We start from the raw sequence: 26,777 nt of genomic DNA on the forward strand, positions 1-26,777 counted from the left end.
TTTTATTTTATTTTTTTCAGTAACAGCAATTAAACCCAGGGCCTTAACGCTTGTTAGGCAAGCGTTCTACCCCTTGAGCCATACCCCCAGACCTTTTGTTTATATTTTGTTTTCAAGATAGGGTCTACCTGACTTTGTGAGGGCTGACTTTGAACTCAAGATCCTCTGCCTCTGGAGTAGCCGGGATTATAGATATGCATACCATGTTGGCTTAGTAACACACTATTTTGATTACTGCAGCTTGGCTCGTGAAATCAAGTAATTTTAGTTTCTCCAACTTTGTGCTTTTTTAAAGCTGTTTTTGCCATCAAAAGCCCTTCCCATATAAACTTTAGAATTGGTTTGTTAATTTCTATAAAAACCTTGCAGAAACTTTGATTGTGATTGCCTTCAGGGAAAATTGATAATATTGAGCCATCTGGTCTATGACCATGGCATTATCTTCTTTCATTATTTAGACCATTTAGATTTCTCTTAGTAGTATTTTGTACTTTTTAGCACAGAGGTCTTGTACTTAGCTCTTTTCATGCTATTTTAAATAGTACTTAAAACTTTAACTTACAGTTGTTCTTTGCTAATATATAGAAACAAGTGATCTTAAAATAATGATCTCATATCCTACTCCCTTGCTAACTTCATTATTTTTGTAGATTCCATGGGATTTTCCATGTAGTCAATCACATTGCTTGCAAACAGACACAGTATTACCCCTTTTTCAGTCTATTTAGATGACTTTTAGTTTTCTTGTCTTACTGTTCTTGTTAGAATTTCCTGTACAATGTTGAGTAAAAGTGGTATGAACAGACTTCCCTGCCTTATTCCTAACCTTAAGAGGAAAGTCCATCCTCATGTAGTTAGTACTCATTTATTTTATGCTTCCATAAGGTGAGGAACTTCCCTCCTTATGCCTAATTTGCAGAAGGCTTACAGCTTTTAGAAAAAAATCAAAAGTGTATATTAGATTTTGATAAATGACTTTTTTTTGGATCATTTGGGATGCTCATATCATTTTCTTTTTTAGTTCACCACTATGATGCAGTATTCTGATATTCTAGACCAGCCATGTATTTCTGAGATAAGTCCCAATTGACTGTGATGTTATTTTTTTAAATTATATTTCTGGATTTGATATGCTATATTTTGTAAAAAACTTTGCACCTATGTTCACAAAGGATATCAGTCGGTCTGTGGGACCATGAAATGCAGTGCTTAATAGCTTGAGATCTAGAGCTAGCTGCTTAGTTTCGAATCCTGCAGGGCCACATATTGGCTGTGTGACCTGGAATAAGTCTCGTATTCTGTATAATGGAGGTTAAAATAGTTTCTACCCAATAGAGACTAACAGTGCATTTGCAAAGATTTAAGGAGTTAATGCAGGTGAAGTGACTACCTTGTCCAGAATAAGTGCTCAATAAATAAATGCTAGCTCTTGTTTTCTTGCTGACTCTTTGATTGTTCCTTGTATGCCAGGGACAGGAGTGCCACTGAATGATCTTGGAGATTCCATCTGGGTTACCAGGCAACAAACTACATGGGACCAGTCCCCCCACACCCTGCTGTGAGCAGGGGATATTGTACATGATTTTGACTTCCCCAAGGGCATGGGTACCACTAGAGGACATTCCAAAACTGCTCCCCTAATTGTTTATAAAGCAAGCTCTCATCCTTGCCCCATAAAAAGGGAGAGGAGTAGGGTGGGATCCTTTCTTAGGAAACAGACATGGCATGCCCTGGCTCTCACATGCTGCTCAGTGAAGGGATGAAGAGTTGGGCCATGTACCTCATCTTGTTGACTGAATTCCCCAGGGAAGCCAGTTCTGTCATGGTGTTTACCTTCACTGACTTCCCCACACCCTTGACTGAACTACCTCACTCCATTCCACCGGCACCAGTCATCTGCCTCTTGGGCCTGAGCAGCTCTCTACTGTAGTTTCATTTGTTCCTGGGGGTTCAGAAGTCACCCCTGTGCTGAGGATGCTTGCCCATGTCTTCTCCTCAATTTCCAGGCCTGGCTAGAGACAGAAATGTGGACTTGGTAAATTAAACCTTCAAAGAACTTAAAATTGAATTAATTGGGGGGACTTTCTTCCTCCTTTGCCATGATCAAAAATTCTAAGGGGGCCTGGGATGTAGCTCAGTGGTATAGCACTTGCCTAGCATGCATGAGGTCCTGGGTTTGATCTCCAGCACCAAAACCAAAAAGACAAAAATGAAATCTCAGGGTCTCCTATACTCTTCCTCCATGGCCAGTCAGTTGGTACAAGAACCTGAGTCATACTGCATTGCCTTCTGCTTCCTCCCTGGCTCAGTGCCTCTTCCCTACCAGGACCTATATTATGGTCTTTTTCCTCTCCACTTTGCACACCCTGTCCAGTTATTTTTCCTCTCCTGCTCAAACACCTTCAGTGGCTTCCTGTTACCTGTTATATTATTACCTGTTACCTGTATTATCATCCGTGAATACTTGCCTGATTCTCCTCCTAATTAGCATATGTGCTCTTAAGGTTAAGAGCCACTGGTTAGCAGTCTACCTTAGCTGTACTACCTTGGTCCTGAGGAGCATGTCATTTGATTGAGTTGGACAAGGCCTGATTTACCTGTGGAAGAGGACTGAGCAGACAAGGGGGCTGGCTTTATTTGCCTTTAGGGAGGTTTACCATGGATATTCAGTATGACCTCAGGGAAAAGAGCTCAGAGCAACACCTCTGTCTCTTGAGGGTGTCCTGGGTACTCACATAAGGAGCGGTATCTCTGGGGAGGATGAGCTTCCTGGCACCCAACCAGGCTGGGATAATTCACCACTTATTGCCTTGGATTTCTTCTCTCAGCTCTCTGGCTCTCTTAAGTGCCAGGCTCACACAGGGATCGCAACACAGCTCCTAGTAAAGAACACGTTGGACATTTGCTGCCATCTAGTGAAGAAAGTGAAGTTCAACCTCTTGCTAAAGCCAAGCAAATCCTGTGTTCTCCCTAAGAGGTGGCTCCAAGAAATCTAGTTCTGGCCTAGTGGAACTACGTAGGGCTGGACAGGTGTGAGGGTGGCTGGAGCTTCTGCACACAGCAGATCACATCCAAGGCCCTGAAGGGTAATTTAAATGATTAGGCTGGCATCTTTCCAGATCCTCTCCCACCTCCAGCAAAGGGGCATTCCCTACTGCAATGATAATCAACATCTTTTTAGAGGAAATGCAATCGAGGCATCGTGTACGAGAATGGTAATGCCCCAAGGAGAACTTGGCCATGACATCAGAACTTGTGATTTCTGTAAGGCCCTGTATTCCTGCATGGGAGGCCCTGTGGCTCATCTCAAAGGTTTCCTGGTCCTGGAACTGCCTACTCTTCCCCAGCAGGGCACCAAGGCTGAGGCTCAATCAAGTGCATGATTGTGTGCAAATCACTTGGCCTCTCTGGGCCTCTGTTTTCTTATTTTTAAACGAAGTATTCCTTGCTCATTGGGTTGTTATGGTTGTTATGAAGTACAAACAAGTTTGCTCATGATGGATGCTTAGCCAGTGCCTGCTGCATGGCAGCCACTAGATAAATATTAGGTAATGACAAAGCTACTAATTTTTACCAATGCTCCAGAGTACAAACTCTACAAAACACATGAAACTCATCATCCTTCAGTACCGAGGGGGGAAAAAAAAGACCATTGAACAAAATTCACAAAACTCAGGCCTGCATATAAATACATCTAGTCATGGTTAGACCTTGAAATAATCACCCCTCATCCTACCACAGGATCCAGTTCTGTGCTTCCCTCTGCTAGACAGCGCGGAGCAGGTCAGAGGCTAGACCTCAGACTCCAGGCTGCTGATGGACATAGCAGCTGTTCCCTCCTGTTTGAATCTGAGTACAGGATTCCAGGGCTATGCTGTGACATTTCCCTCTACAAAGATGAGTAGAATGCCTAATGCCTTGTTTAACCTGAGTATCTACAGTATTTAGGGAAGGCCTGGGCTATTGCTGGGGCCAAGCTCTTTTGATTAGCCTTTTTTTTTTTTCTCTGAGTTACATTTCATGCTGACATTCAGCCAGAACTAATAGTAGGGCTCATCAAATGCTAAGATTGCCAGCTAACTGGTGTTCTTATGGCTCCCCCCTCCCGAGGTCCCAGTGATGCTAAGAGGTGCTGCCTCCCAAGGTGCCCATTGCAGATATTTTAACCAGAGTCAAGTAGGACTACCTTATTGATTACAGAAGATGGTGCACTGGATCCTGCACAGGCCAACTCTGAAGAATTTATTATGAGCAACTGTTCCCAACTCTACATCCAGTAATCTCATGGTGGGAGCTTGAAATCAGTTACAATGCAGGTATTCACATCACAGAAATAAGCAAATGCTAAAACACATGGCCTTTTCTCCCCAAAGAACCAATTGTTAAATACTTATCAGACAGACTGCTGGCACCAGTCTTTATTTCCAAACATAAGGTCATATCAAAGCACTACTTATGCACCTACCAAACAAGAGGGAGAGATTTTTCACTCTTTCAATGAAATGCAAATTGAAAGGTTCATTTATTTATTAATGAAATGTATACAACAGAGATTGTAGCTTGTGAAATACAAGGTGGTAACTGACAAATCAAGACTATGCCTTTAAGTTTGAGATCTGCCCAAAATATTTAATGTTGGTAAAAAATATATGTAGCAAGCTATTCATTTATTGACAGTTTTGAATTTTCATTTAGCATGCAGAAGGGCTGTATATGGTAAACCACAAGCTTGAATTGGGAAAAACATTTAACAAAGGTATTGGGTAATGTACTTAGAAACATTTGGGGACACAATTTAAAATTTTAATGTGACTTTCATTTCTTATTCTTTTGTTTTTACATAATTTGAACTGTATTTCAATATTAACCATAGGGTGGGAGTCCTTTGCAGCCCTTGCTAGTGTTTTCTTCCTTATTAAAGTAGACCCAGTGGCTAATAGGTAGCTTTATATTATATCTCTGTAAGAATCATTTAAAATAAATACTGAAACATCACTTCTTTCATCCAGAAAAAAAAAGACAAAACAGAATGGCCAGTTCAGTGTGTCCACTGCTTGTTCATACATGGAGCTATGGGCCCTTGGAGCTCAGAAGCTGGAGGAAAAGCGGTGAGGCTCTGATGCAGAGGTGGTAGTGAGGGCTCAGTCACAGTGAACCTTGCCCTTGGCCCCCTCATGGCTAGACAAGTCTCCATTGCAAAGTGTCTGGAGTGGTGACGGAGCTTTGTCCTCCAGAGCATACGTGGACGTCTTCATCATGTACTTTCGAAAGGCCTTTTGGATAACAGCAGCACCTCTTTCTTCTTCCTTTCTCTTGGTGGTGGTGACGATGGGTTCGTAGAGCCTCTTGAAAGGGTTGGCTTCCATGAACTTCTCCTCCATCATGGCCTTCATGGTATCCAGGCCATCAGAGTCACCCAGGACCCTAGTGGTGAAGGCGAAGAGAATATCCATGCAGTGGAGGCGATCTCCACTCACCATGGGCAAGTCCATTAATAGAAACTGGAATTTATTTGGTTTGGCCACACGCAAAGGCTCAGGCAAGGCATCAGCAAAGTCAGAAAGGGCAGAATATTCAATAAACTGTGTTGCTTCAGGGTCAAACTTTTCCCAGATCTCATAGAATATTTCAAAGTCATCTTCACCCAAGGGTTCCTCACTTTCTTCAGTGGCTGTATTGAAGTTCTCTAAAATGACAGCAATGTACATGTTGACAACAATGAGAAAGGAGATGATGATGTAACTGACGAAGTAGGCTATGGCGATGGTAGACAGGTGACGGTTGTCCGAGGAGCTGTGTGAGTCCTTTGATTCTAGCATGGGGCTGAGGAGGGAATCCCAGCCTGCAGATGTGGTTATCTGGAAGAGACAGAGCATACTGCCAGCAAAAGTTTCGAAGTTGAATATATCATCAATCCCAAACTTTTTCTCCACTTTGGAAAACCAGTTCATACCAAAAATGGCATAAATAAACATAACCAGAAAGAGTAGAAGGCCGATGTTGAATAGAGAAGGAAGGGACATCATCAGAGCAAAAAGGAGAGTCCTAATTCCTCGTGCTGCCCGAACAAGCCTCAAGATTCGGCCAATCCGAGCCAAGCGGACAATTCTGAAGAGTGTTGGCGGGAAAGGAATTTCACTGTGTTCCAAGGCAGAAACCATTGTGCCTGGAGAAGAAAGGACAATGTATTTTCAGGAGGCAGATTGGCTTTGAACTCAGCCTGTTGTCTACTGCAGAACCTTACTGGGATCAGCTTTTTATCAATACTTTGTCATTCACGCACAGAACTAAGATTTTTTTCCCCCCAACATTGGGGAAAATATCATCTATCTGTGACTTACCTTGAAAAACAATTTCCAAGGGCCAATTTTAAAATGTGGCCTTTCTCTTTCTTTTTCTTACTTCTTTCCTTCCTTTTCTTCTCTCTCCCCCGCTCTCCCTTCTTTTTTCCCTTGTTTCTTCTCTCCCTCCATTTCTCCCCCCTTCCCTTATTCTTCTTCTCTCTCTGTTTTTTTGAGGCCAAGTCTTGCTGGTCTTGCTGTGTAGCCCAGATTGATCTGGAACTCACAATGCTGCTGCCTCAGCCTCCTGAGTTCTGGGATTACAGCTGTGCACCACCTCACCTGTCTTAAATGGGACTGTCAATGAAATTGGATGTATAAAATATGGCAGAATGCAATTTACAAAAGGCTAGTTTTTGAATTATCTCATGTACGTGAAACATATTATCTATGTTGGACTTTTAAAGCCACTCATGTGGTAAAAAAAACAAAACAAGGTTTCCATGTTTGTTGAATGTACAACATAGAGTACAGATGAAGTTCACTTTGAGTCTTTTAGAGTGCAAGGAGATATTTCTACCGTCGATGGTTGACTAGAGCCTGAGTTCTGAAATTGCTAACTCCAAGTTCCTTAGAAGGGACAGGTTCTGATTGTTTAGAGGAATTTGAATACAGCCATGTTACAGGTGTGGACAGCTCATCTGCTGAAAGGGCCACCATGTCTGTAGGACTGGAGGGAGGTCGAGGCACTGGGATGCTCCTCTTTTGGCTAAATCTGCCCGTGGGTCTCTTACACTTGCCATATGCTCACTGCAAGGACTGCTGAGATCCAAACTCACAAAACTTAAGGCAGGACATTGGGTGAGACTCCTCTTCTCTGTGGCTATCTCAGAAATGGTGTCTCAAGCAGAGCTTTGTGCCTGCTCTGTAGGCAAGTGAGACAAGGATTTAAAACAACTCACATTTTAGTCCCAATATTATATAATGGCTGGAACATGTTTGCCTTGTGTAGACATGGCCTTGTTCTGAGGGTCCTCTAAGGTCATAAGGGGTCATGGACTTTGAAAGTGCCTCTGATCTCACCTAATGACTATAGAGAACTAGGTGATAGTTTCCCCACTAGCCGCTCAACTGTGCCAAAGAAGTTTAATTCCTACATTAATTGGACAGTCAACCCTTGCAGGATGGGAAATGTTTTAAGTGCCAGTTCAACAATATCCATCCTTTAAAGTTTGTCTGCTCCACAGATAATTCTTTGGTTAATGAATCCTGCAGTAATCTGTCCTTTCTCTGAGCTCACTTCTGTGTACCATGTGATTTGGGATTCAATTAATCTCTTATCTTTTTCTGACACGTTGAGTCTTACTCATAACTGAGAGAGTCACTTCAACCTCATTTTGTATTACTCTACAAGCTGAGGAAGAAGCTTTGGAGGACAAGTGTTGGATGGCAGATATATTGCAAAAGCCCATAGAACTCTGCCTACGCTGGTAAGATTTAGCTTAATGTGTGAACTTTTTTATCCGTTGGAGTAAAATGCTACCCAGCATGTAAAATTGCAATTGTCTAGCAGCTTATCAAAGGACGGATGTCAGAGATATTTCCAGAAACTGAGCTGTAGAAGGAGAGGTACTTTGCACAGCAGAGTAAGGATTCCTAGAGCTCCAAAGGCTTGCCTGGACTCACCCTATCACCATTGTCTACCTGTAATTGCTGCTGTCAGTTTCATCAGGATTTGTAATTGTAACTGATTTATAAGATCAAAGGTCTATTTAACTGTAAGCACATGGAAGGATCTATTGTCACACTTTATATAAAGTTCGTGGCTTAGAAATCAGTTGCTCTCTGACACATCTGCATTGCTGCTGTAGCGATGGGAGCTAAAATATTTTGATCCAACCTATCTGTTTGATGCACCATTTCTGAGAAGCATCTACTTGTAAAATCAATTTTCCTTGTCTTCATTGCTTTCTGAACTATGCAAAGGGCTCCTGAGCAGTTTTACATAGTTATAAAAAGTCAAATTAGTGGTTTAGTAAAATCAGATTTTAAAGATCCAGAGTAAACTCTAATGGTTTAGCCACAAATATTTTAATTTCAAAGTTGTGTGTATGTGAGCATAGAAAGATATATGGCAGGGGTTAGGGGTGTAGCTCAGTGGCAGAGGGCATGCTTAGCATGCTCAAAGCTCTCGGTTCAATCCCAGTCCCACAAAAATAAACAACGCCACAAAAGTATGCAGTATATGGCAATAACTCCCTTCCTTATTCTTCCATAAGCTTTACAGTTTATGTGACTTGTCTATGATTAAGAAAGAGCTACTGGTTATAGAGAGAGGCTGGCTGGTGAATGGGTGAAAGCAGCTGAGACAAGCATAGTTACACTGTGGGAAGTAAACATGTGACTCAGAATAAAGAGAAAACATTGCTTGTCTGTATCCGTTTTGGAAGCCTGAATAGGGGGTGAAGAAGGCCTATTAAGGCCTAAGGTCTAATAATTTTGATCTGACAACTACCTAGATTTTGGACAAAGGAAAAACATGGGCACTAAATGTCAAACCCTTAAAACTGTAAATTGCTTAGGAAAGGTAAAACTTGGACTCAGTTACCTGGATAAATCAAATGCCACCAAAAACTTCCAAGTAATTTTAATTTTGTTTCTCTCCATCGAATGCATTGATTTCAGTTGTGTAGACAGGAAATGGAAGAGCAATTACTATCTCCTAGCAACTTCCCAGTAGACAGTGGCGTTAGCATACCTGTCTATTTTTTCAGAATCCACATTAAGCCTAATCTCTTGCTTTGTGGATAGTTTGGGCAGATTTCCAAATGATAATATTTATGGGTTTATTTCTGACTCTCAGTTTAAAGACCCTCTGGCTGCTGACTTTACTTACTAATAATAGAAAGAACCACAACCACACAATCAAATAAATTCCAGCCATTGGTGAAGTAGTATTGCCTCAAAGCAAAGATTTTGATGAGACACTCTACTGTAAAGATGACCACAAAGGCTATGTTGAGATTATCGAGGATCGAGTTCACGTTTTTGGGTTGGTGATCTGATTCAGCCATCATGATAATCATGTTTAAGAGAATAAGACTCATGATGATGACGTCAAAAACCTGGTTCATGACCAGATCAAACACAAAACCTTGACATTTGTTCTGAGGAGAAAAAGAAAAAAGAGATCATCGATCATTTTGAGGAATAATGAAATCACAATAATTAAAAATGTACACATTAATACACAGAATTTGTTCTTTCCTTACAATGAAGTCAGTACCTCGAAAAATGCACAGACCCGTCTCAAAGGGAAAGCAATTCTTATAGGCTCCCAGTGTTGCCTTATTTTCATTTAGATTTAATTAGATAAGTAGTTTTAAGTGCTTAGAATTCTAGTTTTAATTCTACTTTAAAACAAAAACTATAGATGGAAAATTCTTAGCAGCAACATAACTTTGATATGAAAGATGATGTTTTGCTGAAAGAAAAACAGCTCATGTTAAATTTTGTAATAAAAAGAAGAACCTCGATCTCTATATGTCATCTGTTTCTGTATTTTACTCCAGTAAGATTAATGCAGAGAATATCTGTTTACATAAGTATCATGGACAAAATGGAACATCTCGAAGGCTCTACTTGCCAGTTCAAAAGAATCAGAACTTAACCAAAATTCTGTATTTAAACAACTCTCAAATGGTAGTTTTCTAACTCTTGCTAGAACAGGCTAGATAAAGAGCATTCTGATCCAATGATTACTAAAAATGGAGAAAATAAAACTGATAATCTCATATTATTATTGAAAATGAACTACTTGTATATTGGTTTCTATAGAGATGGACAAATGGCCCAAAATATGAGTATAAGCTGATCTCTCTGGTTCAAGTTCTAGCTCTAGTTTGCATGCCTGGTCCATCCTGTGCAGTGAAATGACTCAATTATTCCACTACTTTCCTTAATGTAACTGCTATGAAGTACTACTTTGTTTTTTTGTTTTTTTTTTTTTTTTTGGAAAACTATCTTTAAACACAAACTCAGACTCTGAAATTGGATGGCATCTGGAAAATACTTTGCTTCTTTGAGAATACATGTATATATTGTATTCTTTTATATTATTGTCTAATCAAAGTATGCATACAATAGTCCATTTAGAGAACTTGGAGACCCCTAAGAATACATCCTTAAACTTCAAAGGGATTTGTTATGATAATTCAGGCAAAAGATGTTGGCTTGTGGTGGTAACAGTAGATAAAGGTATAGCACATAGGTTTAAGAGCTAACATGGAGGTAGAGGCAAGAGCAGTCTGAGTGTTTGAGTGCATGAGGCTATGGAAAAGAAAGGCTGAAGCAACCTTGGTTGGTGAATCCATTTAAACAAACACAGAATGGAGGTTGAGGAATTTTTGAAGGAAAGAGATAGAGTTCTGTCTGGAGCATGTCACATTAGAGGTGCTGGTGGGGCATCCAAGGGCTACGAGCAGGTAGGAGTATGTGTTTGGAGCTGAGCAAAAGCTGGACTACAGATGTGAAGTTCAATGGTTCTAACACTGCTGTAATCAAAACCATGAGAATGAATTACATCATCCAGGGCGAGCAAAAGCAATGAGAAGGAAGAGGTAGGGACGGGAATAACATGGTGGGGGGCACTACATTGACGTTGGTAATCTTCAAACCATGTACTGGGAGCCCCCCACTTTTATCAAGGAGCCTGGAGAAGACACTGGAAAGTCAAGCACATTTCCTATGTGAGAATGCATCTATCTGGTCAGTCAGCAAGGAGATGTAGAAAAGACACTTTAAAGGGTACTCTCTGGGCAAACAGAACAGGGGCAAGGAGAAACATGAGGGAGGGTAAGTATTGGCCTTATACCTAATTCTAACAGACAAATCAGGAGTGTAAATTGCTTAAAATGTTAGATGATCAGAAAGAATCCCATGTTGCTTTAGAATATATAGTGGCTCCTATACGTCATTATTGCTATTATCATTATTAGTAGTACTTGTTTTTGAAATAGGGTCTTGCTGTGTAGCCCAGACTGGCCTCGAACTCACAATCATCTTGCCTCAGCCTCCCAAGTTCTGGATTACAGGCATGCACCATAACACCCTGCTTAGTACAATTTTTAAACCAAGTAATAAAGCCACTTGGTAAAGACACTTCAGGAGAAATCGGAAATGATTCCAAATGTCCTATGCTATTGCTAGAAATAAGGGGTATGAATAATTAGGCGAACACAGCTGGGTTTGCCTCCCTTTGCAATTGCTATTCATTTGCTTCACAGGACAAAAGATAAAATTTAGATTTTAGAGATTAAAAAATGTAAAGTTTTAAGTTTTAGCTGACACTTGAGGACATCTGGGAACACAATGTTGGATTTATTTCATGCCCACTATTCTCTGGAAGGCAGAAATTGAGATGCAGTGCTAACTGGTGAGACTGTACTTGGTTATCAAGCCATTCTGGCTTGATTGGTGGGTTGTGGCTACACAGAGAGTCATAGAGAGGGCTGTGACTTGGCACCTACTCCCAGGTGACCCCTGCGACAAGCATGTTATAGAAGATGGTTAAGGATGAAGGTACTGGTTTTCCTGCAAAGTAATCCATGCACACTTTGTTGATGTCTTGTCTCTACCATGCCATGTACAGTGGGTGTTTGAGGGGGTCAGGTACCTTCTGTTTGGCTGTGTGCCCCACTGCTTGAAATAAGTTGGTAAATATGGTGGCCTAATGTGTCTTGAAATACTTTAAGTAAATTTCAATCCCTGGACCAACTGGTATGAAGTTAGTGGTGGTATAACACACATATGGAAACAAGTCTTATTGTTGTGTTGCTCAAGTTCAAATGAAAACTTGAAAATGCAATTAGTACTAGAAAGTAATATAAGTATTTTAAAACTAGATTTGACTTAGGAAGATTGAAGTTTCACATACTGTTGACCAATTAAACCTCCTCAAATATAATTCCATCATTAACCCTAAGGTCAAAATATCCTTCACCATAAAAAGGATAACTTCTAAATTCTTGGCCCTGACAGTCACAGATATTTAAACTGTGGCTCAAATATTTAATCCTAGTGGGATGGATTCTGTTTGTGTCCTAAAACACACTCTTTCGTTCAACAAGTAACTGATGAGAGCACACTTTATGCCAGGCTCTGTTGCCAGTGCTGCGATGGCAGTAAACTAAACATACCTTTGATCATTTGACGTTTCAGTTCAAATGAGAATGTCCCAAATTCTCTGCATGTTTCAGATTGCAAGGCCGTCTTCCACCTGCTTTCCCCACTTTGCAGTCCCCACTGTTCCCTCCTGCCACAAAAGCTTTCAATCTCACTGGTCAGAGCACTCACCAGGCCTGCCAATCACAGGCTGGGTATACCTTATCCAAAATGCTTGGGACAGGAATGTTTTAGATTTTTTTTTGAATTTTGGAATATTTAAACATACATAATGAGATAGTTTAAAGATGAGACCCAAGTCCAAACGTTTACAAGATTCATTAATGTTTCATATACACCTTATGTATATAGCCTGAAGATAATTTTATATAACATTTTTGGTGTGCTCACATTTTTGATTGTGACTCATCACATGAAGTCAGGTGTGGAATTTTCCACTTGTGGTGTCACGTTAGCACTCAGAGAGTTTTGGATTTTGAAGCATTTCAGATTTCAGGATTTGGATTAAGGATACTCAACATATACTTCATAATCCACTGCTTTGAAATGTGGACAGAGCATCTGGCTTCTTAGTTAGACTACAGGTACAAGGAAGCACTGGGTGCTGTCTCTACCTTGCCCCAAGTAACAGAAGAAGCAGGATTCATAGACAGCAGGGTCAGCAAATTAGGCCAAGGTGAAGTACAGCCAGCTGCCTGTTTTTGTATAGCCCATGGATTCAGAGCGGGTTCTGCACGTTTAAATGTTTGACAAAAAATCAAAAGAATAAAAACTGTGACACATGAAATTCATATTTCTATGTCTGTAAGTAAAGTTGTGTTGGAACACAGTCACATTCATTTGTGCTTTCTTGTCTGTGGCTACTTTGTGCTAAGCAGCAGCGAGCAGGAGTAGTGGCAGAGAGTGTAGGGCCAGCAGAACCTAAAACGCCTGCCATCTGATCCCTTACAGAAAACATTTGTCAAGCATTTATTATAAAGACCTGTGAAGTAGACATGAGTATGCATGACCTTAACTTCACACTAACAACTCCACACACACTGGAAAAGGATATTACAAATTTATTTTAAAGTAGTTAAGGTCAAGTTCAAACTGCTACATATGTGTCCCTGCACATAGTATATATGGTATGTTTACTAAAAATTAAATTTATTGCCAAGATTCTTGCTAATGAATATGTATACTAATTTTCCTTAGGACCAATGCGTATCTGGATTTTTGCTAAATTCTGAGATAATGTACATAAAATTTAAAACTTTTCAGGATAGTTTTGCAGAAATCTGACTTTGTCACAATCTTATCTGAATTATACAGTTGCTCTCACCAGAGGCCTTGGGATTGGTTTTTGAGGTTTTTTGGTTCCTAATTTTTTCATTGCATTGTAGTATTTCTTCTGTTCTTCTGTCATAAAAATGTCTTGGCCACCTAAGTATATGAAGAAGATAAGAGCTAATTACTCTTAACAGTTTTGTTTTGAAATCATGTTCTAAACATTTAGAAACAATTCTAAAGATACATTATGTAGTTCCTACAATTCCGACAGAAAGCAAAAGAAGTTGGGCTCTAAAGGAATGCTGAAAAGAAATACTTTTAAGTTAAGGAATAAGGAAGAAATAAGGTTATTGTTATCGGTCATAGTTCACCTTTTCTACCACGAAGATTATAAATTATTTGTAAGCTTCCCACAGAATCTTTATGAAATTGGATATATTTCAGGTTGTATAAATTAAACCACAATACAACAACAATAGAAATTAACAACAAAAAATTTACATAAAAATCTCAGAAAGTAGCATATTTCCTTAGTAAATACAAATAGCACTACTAAGAAAATTCTTTTTAAAAATTTCCCAGAAACATTCTTAGGGAAAAAACCCAGAGTTTTAAATATTTTCACAGCTGAGCAAGAAAAATGAGTGAAGATTTTCATTTCTGGAAGTTCACAGGGAAAAATGTTGAAATCCCACCTAAACTAGACCAGAATGCATTCTAAATGTATAACTGAACTTGTACAGAAGTGAGAAAAAAAATCCCAGTTTCCGAACACTGAGAGATAAGGAAAACAGTGGTGAGTGAATCCCAAATAGCTGACCTATGAGCATCTGCTAATCTCTGTAAACTAGAATCTGGAGTTTTAACAATTATAAGGGGGTCATAGGAAAAAGGCAATGGGCTTATACAGAAGGAGAGACTCCAATAGGGCCCCAAAACACCTGGGGTTCTCAAAGAGCCCCCATGAAAGGGTGAAGAAGAAAACAGAGGATCTCTTGGCGATGGGAGCAGCTAGCACACCCTCAGCCAAGACTAGGAGGCCAAACCTAGTCTCCCTGACAATTCCTAACTCCATGTTTGTCTGGATGAAGGTGTGGGGTCTGAATTACTTCACCAGTGTGAGCCAAACATGCACAACCCTAGAAGTGAACCTAGAAGATAATCAGGTTGCTTTCAGATGCTGAGCAGAAATAAATCAATTAGTAATCATAGTCATCACAATAGGATTAATACTATTATTTTGATGGTTGTAGTGTGTGTGTGTGTGTTGTGGGATATATAAAATGAGTAATTGTGGAGATTTTTAATTTGTCATCATCCCTATGCTGTTGAGAAACAGGTTTCTCAGTGTGGAAAAGAAGAGAGACAGATGTATGAAAGAAGAGGTTAACTGAATTATCAGTGTGCACGTTTCCACATGTCTGTTTCCTTGAAGTCCTGATAGGAAGCAGCTATCTCCACTGGAAATACTTAGAAACAATGACAATAAGCATACCAGATTGTGGTCTTGGAATGCCATTTCCCATGAAAACAAACAAACAAACAGCAGCAAATGGCATTCCTTAGATAAATGGCTGATTGCAGATGTAGGGCAGAAAGGGTCCAATCCAAGCCTGAATATTTTGTCAGTTGTTAAATGGGAGGATCTTATTTGAATCCTGATTTGGAAACAGAACAAAACAAAACTTTACTAGAAATAAATAAAATAAATAATAAAATTAATAAATAAATCTTTAAAGAAAATTAAAGGCTCACAGCAATTTCAATATAGACTGATGAATTTAAAGAATTCTAGTTAAAAATTTTAGGTGTGATAATGGAATTGCAGTTATTTTAAAAAAGAGGTATTTTCTGAAATATTTATGAATGAAATCATGTGATGTCTGTGAGTTGCTCCATAAAGCCAATCTGGTGGCAGGGTTCAGTAAGAGTACAGCTGGCACAAGGCTTCTCTCAGGTCAGTAGTGGTGTTCTGGGGTATGGGTGCTTTAGGTTCATTCCAGTACATTCTTATACATGTTTGAAGTTTTCCATAATAAAACACAAAACAAAACAAATGGATGCTATGGACTGATCAAGCACTGATTTCTAATGTAAGCTTAAGTCTAAAGTCACAAGGACTGACTCCAAATTGCAGGTATTGATAGCAATAAAGATGCATATTACAGATGGACTCTGCATTGCTCCTCCTCCTGAGTAGCAGAAACAACACAGTGTAATGATAGAAAATGACTTTCCCCAGCAAATGCTAAGAAGGCCAGTTGGCACAAAGATACCTTTTGGATGAATTACAAGAATTCAACAGAAAAACTAAAAAGCTTTAAAACCATTAGGAAAACTGAAGGTAAATATTGAGCCACCTGATTTGGAGATTGAGAAATACCTTTGGTTCATAAAAGCAAGAAGTGAAGACAAAAAGAACACCAAGAGTTTAAATCCATAAAAGCACTCATATCTCTAAGTGAAAAAATGTCATAACAAGAATGTAAGAAGCAAGTCACAAATCGAACTTACTATGTTAAAAATGTAGAAGAAAAAGATGAGAATCTGTCTTAAAATAGACAAAAGAGGCTAGGTACAGTGGCTCAAACCTATAATCCTAGCTACTTAGGAGGTGGAGATTGGGAGGATCATGGTTTGAGACCAACCCTGGGGAAAAAAAGTTCACGAGACCCCATCTCAACCAATGGCTAAGCATGGTGGTACATGGTTGTCATCCCAGCAAAGTGGGGAAGCACAGATAGGAGGATCTCAGTCCAGGATGGCCCTGGCAAAAAACAAGACCTTAGCTCAAAATTAACAAAAGCATAAAGGCTGAGGGTGTGGTTCAAGTGGTAGAGCACCTGCCTAGCAAGCAATGAGGCCCTGAGTTCAATGCCCAGTACCACAAAAAGAAAAAAAGAAATAGAGAAAAGATATAAACTAATGATTCTTAAGAAGTGCTTGTGGTCATCAACCTGTGAAAAAGCGTGTGAACTCACTAATGAGCAAGTAAGTAAACACGCAATGCTTTCCCCATAAGTCCAGAAAGCACATCATGAATTACAACCATCAGAACAGCGAGGAGCCAAACATCTTCATATTCCTCAGAAAGAGTCTACCTACCACAGTGTTTCTGGAAGACAATTTGATAATATCTTTAATGCCTTAAATATCCTAATTATAGGAAGTTATCCTGAGGAAATAATCAGATACAAAGAATTTCAATAATGTTCATGATTGTTCAAAACAGCAAAAAATTTAGAGATGACCTAAATGTCCAAAAAGAGGGAGATCAGGAGAAATTTTGGCATATCCATTTCAAGGGATATAATTCAGCCCTAAAAATTATTACAGCAAAAATGATTTCACGACAGAGGTTCACTACTAATGAGCTCATAAACCACAAAATTAAAAACATAATGCAATCCCAACCATGTAAAGAGTAAATATTCTTGGTTAGAAAGTTACTGGAGGGGATTGTCTAACCTGGTTATCATTTGGTGATTGTTGTAGAGGGATTTAAATTTTTGTTTTTATCTTCCTTAATTTTTCACAGTTATAACATAGCTCCTGTGGACTTTAGAGACAGAAAAATAAACATCTGTTTACTGTGATGCTTGGAGGTGGGAATCTCGCTAGCTCTGCCTCTTCCCCAGTGGTCTTCCCTCTAAGTAGGTTCAGTAGACCCACAGAGGCTGTTGGGAGGCAGGACACAAGTCTGTTGAAATAGCCAAGTCCATTCTTTTTACTGTGCGTGACAAAGTATGACTGAAATGTTATTAAATATTAGAGTAGCCTCATAAATACTACTCCCGGCAGCTGTCATTCTCTTAGGGTCCAAAGAGCATCAGGCTTAATCTCAACAACAACGATGTTCGTTAAGATACGGCGGAGTAAAAACAGTGAGGTGATAAACCCCGGTGTTTCGGTTCGTCTCTTCAGGCAGAGATCTGTCCTTACGCAGATCACAAAGGATGTTCTGAGTAATCGCTCTGCCCATTAGAACTATGCTCTATTAAAGCCCTGTGCAAAACAGGGACGATGACCAAATCAGGACAACCCACATACTTATCTTTTTCTGCTGTTGGTTGAAGTTGTCAATAATAACACCAATAAAGAGATTCAGAGTGAAGAACGAGCCAAAGATGATAAAAACTACGAAGTAAATGTATGCGTATTGATTCGCCTCAAACGCTGGCTGTTCTTCTTTCTGTTAGGGATTTTTTAATGAGAGAAAAAACAATTACTGGAGAAAATTAAGCCATCATAACTGCTTTAGCTAGAAAATGAAAGTATTTCTCAGCAGTGACTTTAACCACATAACCTCTTTCCAACAGCAGTGGGCTGGGTGGGAAAACTTTCTTCAGTGTCCCTTGGCTTGTCAGTGTCCCCTAGCAAGTTTGGCTCAGCAGTGCACATCGTGGGGATCTGGAGGCTTGGGCTTTTCTTTTTAAAAATTATTTTAAATTTTATTTTGAATTATCATACATTAAAATAAGGGAGTTCTTATTGTGACAATTCCATACATGCATTGAGTGTATCTTGAACAAGTTCACTTCCTCTGTTGTATTTCCATTCCCCCTCACTTGCCTCCCCACTCTTTGCAACAGTGTTTGGTGGGTTTCATTATGCTTTCTTCACATGCATAGATGTAGAATGGTTCCATTCTCTTCACCCTCAGTATCTTTTCCTTTCCCCTCCCATTCCCACCAATTCCCTGCCATTAGTCTTCCATTATTGGACTTTTCTTCCAATCAATGAGCATCATTAAAGGATTGAAATAGACAGATATGGCATCATCAGATTTGTCTTTTGAAAGTTCCTTCAGTGTCTCTGTGGATGTGTGTTTATAGGGAACAAGACTAGAGAGGAGGTCTCCAGAGAAGTGGCACATCCACAGAAGTGGCAGAGGTGATTACACTGTTGCCCAGCAGTGAGCAACTGCAGCCCTCCAATGGACATCACACTTCTCTTTATGGTTGTATCCTTTCACTCCTAAATTCATAGTGCCTGCCATATCTCCTGACGCATTGTCAATATGCAATGAATGAATGAACAGATGATCAAGCTTCAGAAGGGACACAGACTGACCATGACCAAGCCCTCCCAGCTCCAGGTGTAACCCAAAGAATCCAACTTCTTCACATGGCTTTGTATGTGCATTGCATATATTATATGTAGCATTATAATAACAATAAATTATATTTGTGATATACATTATACATAATATATCTTCTGCATTAAAATATAGATTTTATTTACAGTAATTGGCATATCCTCAACTTCAGACACTTATCATTTATTTGTGTTGCGAACATTCAAAATCCTAATAGTTCTTTTGAAATATTCATTTAACTGTTGTCAATCATAAATGTTCTACCATGCTACAGAACATTACAAGTTATTCCTCCTACCCAACATCAGCCCTGTCCCCCTTAACCATTCTCTCTCCAGTTCCCTTCTCCCACACCCTTTCCATGCTTTGCTATCCATTATTTTGTTCTCTACTTCTATGACATCAACTTTTCAGCTTCCACATATAAGTGAGATTATGCAGTATTTGTCTTTCTGTGCCAGACTTATTTCACTTAACATAATGCCCTCTGGTTCCACCCATGTTGCGAATGACAGGATTACATTCATTTTAATGACTAAATATTATTCCATTGTCTGCATGTACCACATTTTCTTTATCCATTTATCCATTGGTATACACCTAGATTGATTCCACATCAGCTATTGTGAGTAGAGATTCAATAAACATGCAAGTACCGATGCTTCTTTGACGTACTCATTTCAATTTCTTTGGATACATACCCAGTAGTAGGATTGGTAGATCATGTGTAAGTTCTACTTCTGTTGTTTGAGGAACTGCCATACGGTTTCCAGTAACAGCTGTACTAGTCTCTGTAAGTGTATGAGAGTCCTTTCTTTGCATCCTCACTGGCATTTTTTTTCTTTGGTTTTGATAATAGCTATTCTTACTAGGGCAAGAACTGTGGTTTTGATTTGTATTTCCTTGATGATTAATAATACTGAACATTTTTCTATATATTTGTTATCCATTTGTATATCCCCTTTTGAGAAATGTTAATTCAAGTCATTTTCCCATTTTAAAATCAGACTTTTTTATTGTTGTTTGAGTTCCTTATCATACTGGATATTAATTCCTTGTTGGATGAATAATTTGTACATATTTTCATTGGCTTCATGCACTTTGTGGTAGATGGTGAACGGATTTCCTTTTCTTCCTCTTGATCACCTTCAAAGATATAGCTATGAGTGTTCATAGCTCTGCCATCTTTGGAATGTATTTCTAATATCTGTTATCAACATCAACCATATAGACTAATGTAATGGAGATAATTATTAACATTCTCTATTGGCTTGAGGCTTCCATTTCTCTCAACAAAGAATAGGCATTAGTAGAGAAATAATATGATAGAAACAATTAATATTCAGTATCTGACATTTAAAATAAGACTATCCAGTGGGCCAATAGTCTTTCAAGTTATGCTATTGCCTTGAGATTGAAGAAAGTCTACATTCCTTTGTGTCACTCTTTGGTATATCAAAGCCTTGGAGGGAAGAGTTTTATGCAGGAGTGGTTCAGACAAGAAGGGGCAAGGACAAAAGTTCACCTTATTTGTCCTTAGGGAATTGTGAGGAAAAGAGAGAGAGACAGAGAGACAGAGAGAGACAGAATCAGAATTGCAAGATTCATGTCCTCATTCTTTTTTGGTCTGCAGAAGGAAGTTAGGGCTCAATAAATTGAGGGTAATATGGAAGGCAAAGAAAGTGTTCTTACTTTGATTCTGTATTTTTCTTGGAGGAAACTGCTTCTTGGAAGGCCTGGGATGCATCGGACAGGCAGGCTGACTTAAGGGGCTGGGGTGACATTATCAGACAGAGAGAAGTCTTCTGAATCTCTCGTTCCTGTGGGCTTAGACATGGAGTTGATAGCCATGGACTTGCCAGTGGTGGACCTGATAGTAAGGGATGTGAGTAGCCTTCTGGGCCAGGGACCAGGTGGAGGATATGGCTGAGAGTCTGTATTTGAGGCCAAGAGGAGCTGAGAGGGAGAATAACTCATGATTTTACCAGTCATGGTTTTAGTATCTGAGACCAGCAGGTTGCTCTGTGACTATGCAGATAAGGGCCATCATGTCAAAACCTAGCATACAACAGCTGGCATACACCAAGACCAGCACCAGAACAGAGCCTTCCACACATTTTCATCCATCTACCACTTGCTCTGGAAGCATTTGTAAGCCACACACCTCTTCTGCCATACATCTACGAAAGCCTTCCTTCCCACCCCAATCTCCACCAGAAGGCTGACCATTGCCCATGGCAAACTAAGGTCAGGCTCATGTACTCAAAAAGAAAAAAGAAATGAGTACATTAACATTTCAAATTTTCCTTTGTTACCAACGATAATTATAAAATTATATTGTAGACAGAGCTATGCTTATATAATTATATATAGTATAATTATACTATAAGATAATTGTAATTATTCTAAACAGTTAAGTTTCTATTAGCTTTGTCTTTCCAGAAACTGCATTTATTAGCACATTCAAAATTAAGCATACTCAGAGTTGTTGCTATGCTTCATCTGAGTGCAGTCTGTGAACTGACGATAAGAACTAGAACAACCATAAAGATGAACTCACATTCCTCAGTGCTGCTATGACATCATGCACACCACCTCTAATGCTACTACTGCAGACATACATATGCTAAACAATAAACATTTTTCCTATTAATTCCTTTTTCTTTTTTTTTTTTTTTGGTACTGGGGCTTGAACTCAGGGCCTTGAGCCACTCCATCAGCCCTTTTCTGTGATGGGTTTTTTTGAGATAAGGTCTCACAAACTATTTGCACCAGCTGACTTTGAAACACTATCCTCCTGATCTCTACCTCCTGAGTAGCTAGGATTATAGGCATGAGTCACTGGTACCCAGACTATTGATTCCATTCTTGACTCAATCGTCTACTTGCTCTATGGCTTTAGGCAACTCCCTGGCTTTCTACTTTGCAATTTGCCCAACTGGGAAATAGAAAATAAACTAAGTTGCTGAATGCTCTTCCACCTTTGGAAACCTATGAATGCTTTTTTTTGAAAAACTGGAATCCAATACTTGACAATCACCAGACTCCCCTCTATTCTCCAAGGTACCTGGGGACATGAGAAGGCCTCTCTTTTTCAGATTTTGTCCAGTTCTAATGCTCCCCCACAGGCAAGTAGACTTTAAAATTTGGCTTCTTCCTGTCTACCCATTGGGAGATCACATGAGAGGAAAATCAAGGTATGCTGATTCTGTTGCTTCTGGTTCCATCTCCTGCATGAATGGCTTTTTTCTCAGTCACCATGGAGAAAGGCAACGGACTTAAGAGAATACTGAGGTGTCATATTCTCACTGAAAAATGCATTAGAGCCCCTTTTACCAGGCAATGGTATTTGTAAATTGCTCTCCAGAAAAACAAGGCAGAGAATCCTGGATGCTGGAAGTTTTAGACTGTCAATACATACATGATATCCCTAATTTGATTCTAACATTCTAGAACAGAGTGGAACGTAGACTCACCCCTCTGGAATCAACTGCTGCATTCATAATGTCCAGCCAACCCTTATATGTTGCCTGCAACAGAAGCAGAGAAACATGGACACAACTGTAGAATTGCCATCAACAGACACACACTGTGCAAAAGCTTGCCAGGCCCTATGGGTGGGTTTCTGTAGAATGATGTCACTATTTCCAGACTAGAATGAAGGGAGCCTATTGACTTTTCTTTTTTGGCAATACTAGGATTTGAACGTGGGCCTTGCACTTGCTAGGCATTCACTCTACCCTCTGAGCCATGTCTCCAGTCCAGAATGAAGGGAATTAAAGATGGATGTCTTGCATTTTTTCCCCTTCTTTTTCATTTGCACAGGACAAAAGTTTAAAAACAAAAGAAATTTCTATGTTAAAGATTATTAGAGAAACTGTGATCAAACTACTGCAAAGAGCCTGATCAGACTTTTGTTTGATGCCACATCTGTCTGCATTACCTGTCCAAGACCTAGCTACTGTGATTTGAACAAGAAACTGTTCAAAATGTCACAGCCTGCATTTAACACTCCATTCTTCTCTGTCAGGAACTCTGGGCAGCAAGTGAAGTGTCATATAAAGCAAGGTGAGAGGAACAGATCCTTAAAACTGTGTGTCTAGAAGGTGGGGCTCAGTCGTTAACAGAGTTGGAGAGGCTCAGCAAGGAGCAATTCCAGAAGGCATTGGCTCCCACATGAGAAATTAGGATTAGAATCTCTTATATTCATGGAGAATAGAGCGTATTGGAACCCTTTTCATCAATTTTGTCCCTGGGAAAACAAGGCACAGAATCCTGGATTTTTATTAGCTGGAAAATGATTCTTACAAGTTTTCTCTTCTCAGAGTGAAGATTATGCTGACAGCACTTACCACTTGCAGCAGAGCGAGGTAAGCCATCCCCACATTGTCAAAGTTGACATTTGGGGTCACCCAGGAGTAATTGCCAATCTCACATTGGTTTCGGTTTGGAATCTTGGTATAATTTATATATTCATTCATATCTGTTCCACTAATGCATCTTCCAAACTTCCCAGAAAAGAAGTTTACTCCCAGGATACAAAATATGAGCCAGAAAATGAGGCATACTAGCAAAACATTCAGAATGGCAGGTATGGCACCTATGAGAGCATTGACCACCACCTTAAGGAAATGAAACAGAGTTTTGAAAAACATAGCAGATGGTAGGACCCACCAGGCTCTTGATCTTCCCAGGATTGGTCTGACATGCAAGGCTGGATCTCTTGAAATTGTTTTTACACCCTGCCCCCACCCCATGACAAGCCCTGTTGCCACTGAGGATAACGTGAGAAATGTCCTGTGATGCTGGCTGGAGACATAGGGGATACTTGCCCTTTGATTATGAAGGGAAGCCAAGAACCCACCTCAGCTGTCCCAGAAGCTCTTTCAAGTTGGGGACCGTATCTTTTTTTTGTTGTTGTTGTTCTCATTGCTCTGTTTTATTATTGGTTATTGTTAATCTCGTACTATGCCTAATTTATAAATTAAACCTTATCATATTCATATATGAAAAGAACCATAATGTTCATAGCATTCAGTACTATCCACTGTTTCACATATCCATGGGGACCATATCTTAAGACTTTTTTCCACTTCTCTCAATGACTAAACACTGGGCTGAGTGGAAAGAACCCCAGGACATGTCTGGCAGTTTAAGGAAATACGAGGGCCAGAAGTGCTTTTAGCCTCCTCACTTTTCCCTGTAAGCTGAATTTCCACCCATCTACCTGGAGAAATGTACCTTCATTCCTTCAAATTGAGACAGTGCTCGCAGAGGCCTCAGTGCTCGCAGGGTCCGGAAGGACTTCCAGTTCTTTAAATCAACGAGACTGACTACAGACACCTGGTAGGAGGAGAACCTGACTGGTGAGTGTGCCTGCTGGTGCCCTGGGAAGCCAGAGAGGTTTCAGACCCTCCTTCTGAGAGTCAGAGCACAGAAACAAGCCAATCTTGTTGGAAAGAGGATGGCAGATGGAGAGTTCACTTTTCTCCTTGTTTGGCAAAGGTACAGTGGGGATGATTCATTTAAGTCATTTGTTTAATGAAAGACAAAAACTGTGAAGCTAATATAATATAAATTATGGGAAAACAAAAGAATAGGACAATGGTATGTAGTATGGGATACTGGGTGGGACAGAGGCAAGGAGTGGGTATGTAGAGACAATTACCCATGAAGAATCTTTGTTGCCACAACTGGCAACATTTGAAAATAGGTGTGGATTTTAGTGTGAAATTTCCTAACTTTGATTATCATGTTGTGGTTATGTGAGACAATGACCTTGTTAGGAAATACATACCAGAATATTTAGAGGTAAAAGGACATAATGCTTGCATCTTAATGTTACGAAGTTCAGAAAAAGATAGAGTGAGAAAGACAGACAGAGAATGACAGCAGGTGGCTGACATGCTACTAATGGTGAGGCTGGGCAAAGAATATGAGGAGTCCACTCTGAGATTACTTGCAACTTTTCTGTAAGCTTGAAATAATATCAAAACAAAAAATTGCAAAGAAAAAATAATTTGTTTGCTGTATTTCTTCTTATTCGAATAGCTCCCTTTGGGGAAAAATGTATTTTTGTAGCCCAAATGCTTCTCCCTAACAGAAAGACCAAAGTACACTAAAAGAAAACTCAACAAGATGCTGAACTTAAGACCACACTTTCCCATTCCTCAGTCACTCTTACCAGTCATGGAGGGGTTTCAGAGGTTGGTCTGGGAAGAGTTGTTGCTCAGCTGATCAGGAACTGAGTTATGGTGCTCACAACCAAACTGATGCTACCCCAAAACATTCCCACCAATACTGACAGCTTAACTGTACTAGTGACTTATTTGCAAATTAAGAGAAGTTGAGTTAGTGAATATAACAGAATAACAAGATTTCAAAAGTTGAAATCAATTTAAAATGTTTTTATTTATAGTGGTTCTTATAAAAATAAGCTCTTTGTAATAGCATTGCTTGTTGGGAGTATAAGCAGTTTTCTCCAGAACACTCCTTCCACCTTGTCCCTGGCCAGAGGGAAAGGATGGCAAAGTTTAGCTGTTCTGGCTTTGCCAAGTCACTGTCCTCATTGGTGGGAGGAGGTGTTTCTGCAGGGCCATTGTTTGTCTTTTCACCTGACACCTCACCACAGACTCTGTTCCACCAAATTTGGAGGTATCCATGGGTGCCTTTTATGAGAGATGCTCACATAAAAACACAGTTTGGCCAGTCATGGTGGTTCATGCCTACGATCCCTGGTACCTGGGAGGCAGAGAGCAGGAGTATCATGGTCAGAGGCCAGCCAGGGCAAAAAGTTCGTGAGATACCATTTCAACCAAGAAGGTGGGCATGATGCCACACACCTGTGATTCCAGCTATGGGGGAAGTGGAAATAGGAGGATTGTGGTCCAGGCTGGCTCCAGACAAAAATGCAAGACCCTATCCAAGAAAATATTAAACCAAAAAGGGCTGGATGTATGGCTGAAGTGGTAAGTAATTTAAACTCAAGGCCTCTTGAGTTCAAACTAGTACCACAAAAACAATAACAAAACCTACCAGCAGTCTTTTTCACTCTACTGAATTCTTCGAATGGGATGTCTTCTGCTAGTTTGATCTTACTTTTCTTCTAACCTGCACTTATCACTCTGTACTGTTTTTGAAACCCCTAGTGTTGATGTATTCTTATGATTTGCTCCTTTTAACTGTTGTGAAATGTCACAGTATATAAACAGTCATTCTCCTTTGGTGAATATCTGCGTTATTTCCATGTCTTTGCTATGAACCCCAGTAAATCAACAGGTGTGTGTTTTTGTCCAGATACATATGCAAGAGTTTTCCTTGGATCTATAACAGAAGGTGGCATTTCTGAATTATATATTTGGATCATTTGCAATTTTACCTAACGTGCAGAACTTTCCCCATAATGGCTGCACCAGTTTTATATTGTGGATAATAATGATCTGGTGTGTACACAGCAAATACTGTGTCCCAGGCCCTAGTTGCCTTTAAGTGCAAGTTCAGTATCATTGAATAGAAAAATAAAACTTTTACATTTTGAAATAGTTGAATTTGTATATTTTATGCATGTTATATGTATGTTTTCCACTCTAAAATGATAAAGATCAGTATATGCAATCTTGATGGGCAAACAATATAGGATTGTTCATATAAAGTCTCTCATTTGATATGCACAATAGTGTCCCAAGCTAGGCAGTTTTAATAATACCTGCCATATCAATGGAGAACCTGAAGTCCAGAGGACCAACAACTTGGTCATGAAGCTGTTGAGTGGTAAAATTGGGATTTACTTTTCAATCTGTATGATGCCAAGGCTAATAACAGTAATGGCAAACCATGCTCATTGATTGCTTTCTCTCCGATTGATAAAGATATATAATTATAAGATTATCTTCTTTTCTTGTACTATTCATTTCCTTATTAAGATTGTACTTATTCTCATTAAA

The 26,777-nt window shown here is 39.6% G+C and overlaps 1 protein-coding gene across 3 annotated transcripts in view; it reads right to left on the bottom strand.

Annotated features, from left to right (window-relative positions):
• Positions 1-4,509: 4,509 nt before the first annotated feature.
• Scn11a (sodium voltage-gated channel alpha subunit 11) overlaps positions 4,510-26,777 on the bottom strand; it is a 113,371-nt gene continuing 91,103 nt past the window's right edge. For 2 of the 3 annotated variants that reach the window (XM_020178466.2, XM_074059060.1), the window contains 7 exons: positions 24,076-24,177; positions 23,187-23,456; positions 22,311-22,364; positions 17,787-17,928; positions 13,789-13,889; positions 9,178-9,448; positions 4,510-6,166 (listed from right to left, as the gene is read on the bottom strand). In XM_020178466.2, the coding sequence (XP_020034055.2) occupies positions 5,142-6,166; positions 9,178-9,448; positions 13,789-13,889; positions 17,787-17,928; positions 22,311-22,364; positions 23,187-23,456; positions 24,076-24,177 (1,965 nt within the window). In that variant the 3' untranslated portion in view covers positions 4,510-5,141. Of the gene's footprint in view, positions 6,167-9,177; positions 9,449-13,788; positions 13,894-17,786; positions 17,929-22,310; positions 22,365-23,186; positions 23,457-24,075; positions 24,178-26,777 lie in introns of all 3 variants that reach the window. The other variant, XM_074059061.1, reaches the window with a different exon arrangement.

The sequence above is a fragment of the Castor canadensis genome, chromosome 17 (genome assembly GCF_047511655.1).
Source record: "Castor canadensis chromosome 17, mCasCan1.hap1v2, whole genome shotgun sequence".
In the NCBI taxonomy this organism is placed as follows: Eukaryota; Metazoa; Chordata; class Mammalia; order Rodentia; family Castoridae; genus Castor; species Castor canadensis.